Raw genomic sequence first — 8,254 nt, forward strand, 5'->3', positions numbered from 1 at the left:
CAAGTCAGCACACAAACCGATGAGGAGATTAACCTCCTAAACAATCAATGCCTGAGGGAACCGCCACACAAATACGACATCCCACACCTCTTCTACACAAATGCTTCTAAAGATGCCCACAATGATATGTATTCAGCATGTTGTAGACACCTGCACATGTTCTAAACTCGAAAGACATATGGCATAGAACCTGTAGCAAGTCTATAAAATTTCCGTCCGACTCAAGGAAGACAATTAATTGGCTTGCACCATGAGCTCCACCTAAAACCAGGTATGTTCCATGCGGTTGTCCATGAAGATCCCATCTACCCCATTGACTATCTCATCGGCCACATCTAAAGAACACCATAATGCAAACACACTCAGAAAAGAACCACTTTAATACCCTCTCACATGAATAGTTTCCTATACAGCCTGCTGTTCTGCCGCTCGCAAGGGCTAACAATGGAAGCGCTTGCATTTGATCCTTCAAACATACTAGCACATGGGCTAGCTCTCTCTCGTGTACGTGACCCTTCCAACCTTTTCATGCTATCAAAGTTGGAGCAAAAACATATACAAGTAGACTCGATGGTGCAATAAGAAATCTCGATGTTAAGATTAACTCATTGGTGGCCATTTGACCAAAGCAACCTCCCAGCAGAGGGAATGGGGAAAAGACCCTTGCAAACCTTAGATACACAGTTGCTGCCTCACCATGGACACGATGTAAGGAGTTCCATAGCCATGCTCGATGCAATAATACTATGCCTGCAAGAAACACGCACAACCCCAGACAACACCACTCAGCTACCAACACTACAGAACCTTCACATGCACAAGGGTGTCGGGATTGGCATGTATTACAAACCAGAAATCCCCCTCCTCTGCCACCAGCAAACGTATGACACAGGCTGCCAATGTTTGCTAATTGTATTCCAATAGTCGGATGGCAACGACATCGCTATCCTTAACTTGTACAAGTTGCCATCCGCCAAAACAATAACGTTGCTTCAAGGCCTACAGAATTTGCAACAACTCGTTCCACGCTCCAGTCCAACCTACGCGTTGGGTGACTTCAACCACAATTCATCAAGCTTGGCTTGTCTAGAAGGCCTCATGCACCACCACGGCATGCACCAACAACAATCTATGGATCCACACTAGACAATATCCCAAGAACTGGGAGAAGGTTCATGTAGACCACTTGCTCCTTCATACAACGATGCCTCGCACAACATAGAGGCAGGCCAGCTGGATGCAATTCACCTTGTTAGCTAAAAATGTAACTGAATTGCCTAAAATTTTGCAGGGTTCCAAAATTCAAGAGGTCTGTCTTGAGAGTTTGCAAGATGATTTTAGCTAAAATGTAACCAAAATCTGACAGATTTTACAAAATTGATAAAAATGTTTTCTCTTGGAAGAGTGCACTCCTTCCTACGTTGCAAGTTTTTATTAAATGCGTCATAATTGGATTGTTCCTGAAAGAATAAACCTTGTAGAAATGTGTAGTAATGATTGAGGCGTTGATGGATGAATTTGAAGCTTGCCATCACCATGTTTTGGTTTTTGTACACAAAACAGTGTCCGATCCGCTTCCAAAAAATCTTATTATGCAATCGTGGCAGCATCGACTTCAACGATTTTCATCTTCCATTCAAACCTTCACCTTTTCTATCGCACCATCACACTCATAAACGCCAACGAAATTCATGATCAAGCTTACACACAGCATTGCTTCGATTGCCCAGATTGCTATGGGGGCTCACCTTTGCCTCTATCTATGCTCTCTTTCGAAGCTTTGATCTTTGCACTCTGAACCACCGATGAATTCAATAAAAGACCTTGTCCTGTTGCAAATTCCGAACTATCGGCTTCATTATCTTCCAGACGATATTTCAGGACCCGCGGTGCTCTCCGTTTGCCTTAACGAATTGCGTATCGTAGGTTCTAAGAAATGAGGACCAGGTCGAAGGAGTGAGATAAGATTTACATTGAGCGATGCAAGGTATCTTGTTACCTTTGAAATATCTATGCATTAATAGTGTGCAGTTGCCTTTTTGTTCAAAATTTGACAAGCATGGAATTAACTGTATTTCTTCTACGTCTTCGTCTGGACCAATTCAAGGCTGTTGTAGTCGCTTTCTTTTTCACCTATTTAATGCGTTACTCTTTCTATGCCAGGGGTAAGAGAGAGTTAATGCAGTAGGAATCGAACAGCAGCTCCTTACTTTAAGAAACTAAGACCTTTTTCTGTTTATAACTGCCAAAAGAAGGATGGGCCACGCAGTGCTCATTGGTGATCCAATACGGCGTATATCTGATTCACAGACACAAGCGTCCTTCCCCCAATGTCCTAACGAGGAAATTTCCTGCTTCAAACTGGAAACTGGAGGAATTGCAGAGCTCAGCCTAAAAGGCTGCCAATTTTGCTCTACGAGCAGCAGTAAGCAAGGTGTGTGCAAGACGTATGAATTTAGTTTAAACAGGAATATTTTGAATTTTCTTCTTTGATCTTGAATCAGCATGAATTTGTTTGCAGATATGACAACGACAATGCTTGAAGTAAGCAAGAAGTTTTTCTCAGATCCTTTACAAGGGTGGGACAACAGATCTAACAAAGTGAGTGATTTCAATAGAGGGCAAGCTTGGTAATTGTAGGATGTGATGCTTCAATCCGTAGAGTCATGAGAAGAGGTGATCACTGTACATTTAGGTGGTAGATTCAGGGCTCGGTAAGTCTTTTTCCACTGTTGTATTGCATGGTTATATGGTGTCATAAGGTGCATTCAAGGCTTTGTGCTAGGGCTAAGCATGTCTCACCTTGTTGCCAGTTCTTAGTCTAGATTGTGTGCTGCTGCAGAGGGATGCAGGGTTTCCAGAACTTTTGCATGGTACAACCAAGGATGCCTTATGGATTGATGACCGGGTTAGGGGTCAAGAGCACTTACCTGCTGTGAAAGAGAAAGAAGCACAACTTGGAAGGATACTAAGATCGTTTTATTTGGTAGAGTGTGATATGGACTGTAGTGCAAATGGAAGATGCGACAGGTTTACTCTTGAACAATTTCCGCAATGCTATTTTTAAACCTCCTGCATTGTCTTAAGTAATTTGCATGTATTTTTGCTGTAACACTCTACGTGACAAAATGATGCAGGGTTATAGCAAAAGATTATTCCGTACTATCTCAGGTTGTAAAAAATTTATGTGAGGAGGGGCGGCTGCATTCAGCAGTCTGTGCTGTTGATTTGATGGACCAGGAAGGGATATATGTTTCCAGTGACATCTTGTTATGTCTTCTGCAGAGATGCATCAACACAGAAGACGTTGTAGCAGGTAGGAAAGTGCATTGCCTAATTGTTAGATTTGGATATGACTCAGATGCCCATTTGGGGAGCCATCTTATCCGCATGTTTGCTTTATGTGGGAGTTTATTGGAAGCCAACCAAGTATTTAGCAAACTGCCTAAGCCAAATGTGTTCACATGGAGTGCAATAATTTTTGCACATGCTAAGCTTGGGGAAGATGAGCAGGCCATCAAATTGTTCATCCAAATGCGATGTTCAGGGGTGAAACCAGATGGGCATGTTTTGGCTGCAGTCTTGAAAGCGTGTTCCAACTCTGCAGCTCTAGATCAGGGCAAGTTCATCCATGACTATATTATCAGAAGAGGTTTGGATTTTGATGTCTTCATTGTTAGCACGTTAATCGACATGTACAGCAAGTGTGGGAGTATTGAAGATGCACGAAAAGTATTTGATAACATGCAAAAGTGGAATGTGGTAACATGGAATGCAATGATTGTAGGATATGCACACCATGGCTATGGTCTGGAAGCAGCCAGGGTTTTCCACCAAATGCAACTGGAAGGCATAAAACCAGATAGAATCACATATGTTGGCATTCTTAAAGCATGTTCCATTGCAGCAGTTCTAGATGAGGGGAAGCTGATACATCAGCAAGTCATTGAAAGAGGCCTTGATTTAGATCCATTTCTTGTTAGCAGGCTAATTGACATGTATGGAAAATGTGGTAACCTCAAGGATGCACGCAGGGTGTTTGATGAAGGGCCAAAGCGGAATGTTGCTACGTGGAATGCGGTGATTGCAGGATATACTGAGCATGGGCTTACTTCAGAAGCTCTCTACCTTCTCCAGCAAATGGCCCAGGAGGGTGTTGACTCAAATACGTCAACATTTGTCAGCATCCTCAAAGGAATTTCCCATGTAGTGGCCCTGGAGCAGGGAAAGCTTATCCATTGCCACATCGTTAAAAGAGGCTTTGACACTGATGTACTTGCTATGAACAGCCTGATCAACATGTATGCTAAGTCTGGAAGTCTAAAGGATGCACACAGGGTTTTTGATGACTCGTTACGGCGTGATCTGGTGACATGGAATGTAATGATCGCAGCATATTCCCAGCATGGGCTTTGTCAGGAGGCTCTTCATATTTTTTATCAGCTGGAAATGAATGGCTTGAAACCAAACAGGGCCACATATGTTAGTATCTTGAAAGCCTGTTCTCACACAGCAGCTCCAGATCAGGGCAAGCTGGCACATAACCTCATCGTTCAGAGAGGACTTGAGCTGGACGTGACTATTATCAACAGCCTACTCGACATGTACATGAAATGTGGGAGTTTCAATGATGCATGCCGGGTGTTTCATGATTCACCAAAGCGAGATGTGGTGACATGGACAACGACAATAGCAGGGTATGTTAATCATGGTCTTGGTGAGGAAGCTCTTCGACTTTTTCAGCAGATGAAACATGAGGGCACAGAGGCAAACCAGGTTACACTTGTAACCACCTTGAAAGCATGTTTGTGTGTAGCTGCCTTAGATTGGGGCAAGCTGATTCATGAATATATTATCAAGGGAGGTTTTGATTCTGATGTGTTGGTTATCAACACCCTGATTGACATGTATGCCAAGTGTGGGAGCCTTGAGGATGGGCACAGGGTGTTTGATGAATCATTGAACCGAGATGTGGTGACATGGACAACAATAATTGCAGCATACGTTCAACATGAGTGTGGTCAAGAGGCTCTCCATCTATTCCACAGAATGCAACAAGAAGGGATAGAGCCAGATCGAGTCACTTTCTTAAGCCTCCTGAAAGCGTGTTCCATTGTAGCAGCCCTTTCTCAAGGCAAAATGATCCACGATCACAGCATTGATAGAGGTCTTGGGTCAGATGGTCCAATAGTCAACACCCTAATTGACATGTATGTGAAATGTGGAAGCCTAGAGGATGCAAGCAGGGTGTTTGACGAGTCGTCAACTCGAGATGTGGTGACATGGAGTGCAATGATTGCAGGGTGTGCCCGGTATGGGGATTACCACTTGGCTCTACAATATTTTCATGGCATGCGCCAAGAGGGTTTAGAGCCAAACGATGTGACATTTCTGTCCCTTCTTTCTTCATGCAGTCACTTGGGTCTTGTGGATGAATGCTTTCTTCATCTGAACACAATGAAAGACTTTGGCATTGCACCAACTTTTGAGCATTTTACCTGTATCGCTGAAGTTCTTGGCCGTGCAGGACATTTGAGTGCAGCAGAAGATTTATTTGAAACAATACCATTACGGTCTGATATGGTAGGGTGGAAGTCTTTGCTTATTCACTGTAGGAGACATGCAGATGTTTGTTTGGGAAGACGATGCTTTGATCGTCTAGTCACAATGGATTGTGGAAATGGTGCAGCCTATGTGTTGATGTCAAATATTTATGCTGTTGCTGGTAGGTGGGAGGATGCAGTCAACATAGAAAAGCTAAGAAGGTGTGCAAATGCATGGAAGAAGCCAGGGCAGGCCTTCATTGAGGTTGATAACAAGGTTCATAATTTCACTGGGGGGGACAAATTCCATCCAGAAAGTGATATCATTGATGCAAAGATTAAAAAATTGAGTGTCCAAATGAAGGCAGAAGGATATAAGCCACATTTGGACCTTGTGCTGCAGTCCACATCAGAGAAGGAAAAGGAAGATGTATTGTGTGGACATTGTGAGAAGCAAGCCATAGTTTTTGGCCTTCTAAATATGCCACAAGGAACAACGATTCGTGTATCCAAAAACCTTCGCATGTGTACTGACTGTCACGATGTCACACAATTGATATCCCAAATTGAAAAGCGTGAGATCATTGTAGTGGATGAGCAGCGTATACACCTATTTAAAGACGGATTATGTTCTTGTAAGGATTACTACTGACAGAGAACTCTACACAGTTTTATAGTCATTGGGTAATGTATAACATGCCTATGAGCTGATTCTGTACCATTGCAGTCAAACTCCACCCAACATTAGCTACTTGCTGGCAGGAAGTCCAGTTGCCTGTCTGCAATACTATGGGGTTGGAGAAATTTTTCCCAAAGCATTGGATGAATGCTCAAGCCTCAATGCAAGATGCAGTAAATAATTCTGACCTTGCACAGGACTATAGTTCCTTTTGTACATTATTTTCCTTGACTAAAGGAAAAAGCTCTGTTGTAATTGATTTGACACAGTCATCAAAATGTTATACCAATTCTTCAAAAAAATCCATAGACATTTGCTGTTTACTTTTGTTTTCTTCCTGTCTCTCTAATGTCTCTTCTTCAAGTTGATTTTTCGGCAAGCATACAGATCCTGAAAAATCAAGTCTACATAAATGTTGCTTCAACTTACTGGAGATCCAGTTGGTTTAGTCTAGCTCGTTCTTCTGATAAGGGATAAGCACAATCTTCAGGATGATCTCTGAGGGTCAAATATGGTGTACCATACGATAGATTCATTCCACTTGATCAAAGTATAGTTGAATTTAGAGTTACAAACACCAGCTGGTTATCATCCCAAATCTAGTGCACTGGTCTCCATACTGAAATTGTGGACTAAGGTTAATTTAGCCACGCGTTACTTGTTTGACTAAAAGTTCTGTTTGGGTGATCAATACTACTCCGATTTTACTTTTTTTTTCACCCCTAGTTTTCTAGCAATTAGCTCTATTTAAAATGCTTCCATGTATGGATGGCATGAATTACAACCAACAACTCTTTCTCATAGATTTCCAGATATCTCTCTGCATCCCGGAGTCTTCTGCTCTCATAGGCCACCACATGACCATTTTGATGCAATGCAGCCTTAACACATTCCCCACAAGCATCACAGTCCACCTCGAATGACTGATACAAATTTGGAACTATTAAGATTGGCTCTATGGCCGAGAATAGTTTCCCCTCCATTCCTAGCAACTACACGATGTACTTTGCCCCTATGTACAAACTCTAGCACTCTTTCAGGAAGAGTCAACTTCATTGCCTTGCGATGAAACCAAGGCATACCCAAGACTACATTATGATGTTTCAATGGAGAAATGAAGAAGATTTCCTGATCCACATAACTCTCTACATGAAGATGGAGCTTCCCTATCAAGGGAGTGACTGGCACAGGGTTCCCACAGAACATCTGGTCAGCATTTAAAGCCCTACCCAACTCCACCGTCTTTATTCCCAGCCTCAGGGCTAAATCCTCTGATATAAAATTATTGGTAGCCCCTGGATCAAATAAAATCAGCGCTTGCTGGTCTCTGACTTTGCCCCATGATAGCAGCAATCTCGTTCCTCTGGTTTTGAAACATGACCCAGTATGTCAGGAATTCCTCCTACCATTAGCTTGTGCGGTTCCGTGGCTTCTCTGCCTCTTTTTCCTTCGGAGTTGAAGGCTTTTTTGGGCACTGGGCAACCACATGCCCCTCTTTGCCCCATCTGAAGCATTTACCCTCTTTACTAAAAGTTTCAATCTGTTCGAGGGTAAAAACTGTGGTCTTCCCTTATAGGACCTTTGTACCTAGTTTCCCTTCGGCTTCTGAGGCTGAAATCCCCTCTTCTGAGCCTTGGGATACTCTCTTGTTTCAATCTTGGGGGTCGTCGGCTTTTTCTCACAAGGTATCCCTACTTGTAGTAAAGGCACACTAGTAGGATCCTGCATGTACATGAGACTAGCCACATTGGCTGAATGCATAAAATCTGATATTTCTTTAATATCTTTAGTGTTCACTTGGGCATGTATCTTTGGAGTGAGTCCTGCCCGTACTTCCCGAGTTGAGTCTTGTCAGAGATTTTCTTGAAAGGTGAAACTTGCAAGTAGGAGTCCCAAAATTTATGGTTGTAAGACTCAACTATATATTGTGCTTCCATATGTATGCTCTCCCAACCAAGGAGGACATGATCCCGAAACTGTTTGGCAATAAACTGTTTATAGAAAGCTTTCTTGAAGTCCTTCCATTTCCTGG

General features: G+C 42.7%; 1 protein-coding gene across 3 annotated transcripts; it reads left to right on the top strand.

Annotated features, from left to right (window-relative positions):
• Positions 1-1,517: 1,517 nt before the first annotated feature.
• On the top strand, positions 1,518-6,495 carry LOC147892481 (pentatricopeptide repeat-containing protein At3g03580-like). 3 transcript variants are annotated; one of them, XM_087387387.1, is made up of 5 exons: positions 1,518-1,987; positions 2,164-2,434; positions 2,522-2,601; positions 2,843-3,030; positions 3,138-6,495. In XM_087387387.1, exons 2-5 carry the CDS (start codon positions 2,257-2,259, stop codon positions 6,193-6,195), a joined length of 3,504 nt encoding a protein of 1,167 aa, XP_087243513.1. In that variant the 5' UTR covers positions 1,518-1,987; positions 2,164-2,256; the 3' UTR covers positions 6,196-6,495. The 3 variants fall into 3 exon arrangements, with proteins under 3 accessions (XP_087243513.1, XP_087243511.1, XP_087243514.1); XM_087387385.1 differs by having other exon boundaries at positions 2,253-2,434; XM_087387388.1 differs by having other exon boundaries at positions 2,256-2,434.
• The last annotated feature ends 1,759 nt before the right edge of the window (positions 6,496-8,254 follow it).

Source organism: Dipteris shenzhenensis, chromosome 16 (genome assembly GCF_047967505.1).
Source record: "Dipteris shenzhenensis isolate YYH24624 ecotype China chromosome 16, Dip_SZ_1.0, whole genome shotgun sequence".
Taxonomy (NCBI): Eukaryota; Viridiplantae; Streptophyta; class Polypodiopsida; order Gleicheniales; family Dipteridaceae; genus Dipteris; species Dipteris shenzhenensis.

Coding starts and splice junctions, on each gene's coding strand:
- LOC147892481 (XM_087387387.1), top strand. CDS start 2,257: ATGGGCCACGCAGTGCTCATTGGTGATCCAATACGGCGTATATCTGAT. Junction 2,435..2,521: donor TACGAGCAGCAGTAAGCAAG/GTGTGTGCAAGA, acceptor ATTTGTTTGCAG/ATATGACAACGACAATGCTT. Junction 3,031..3,137: donor GCAAATGGAAGATGCGACAG/GTTTACTCTTGA, acceptor AAAATGATGCAG/GGTTATAGCAAAAGATTATT.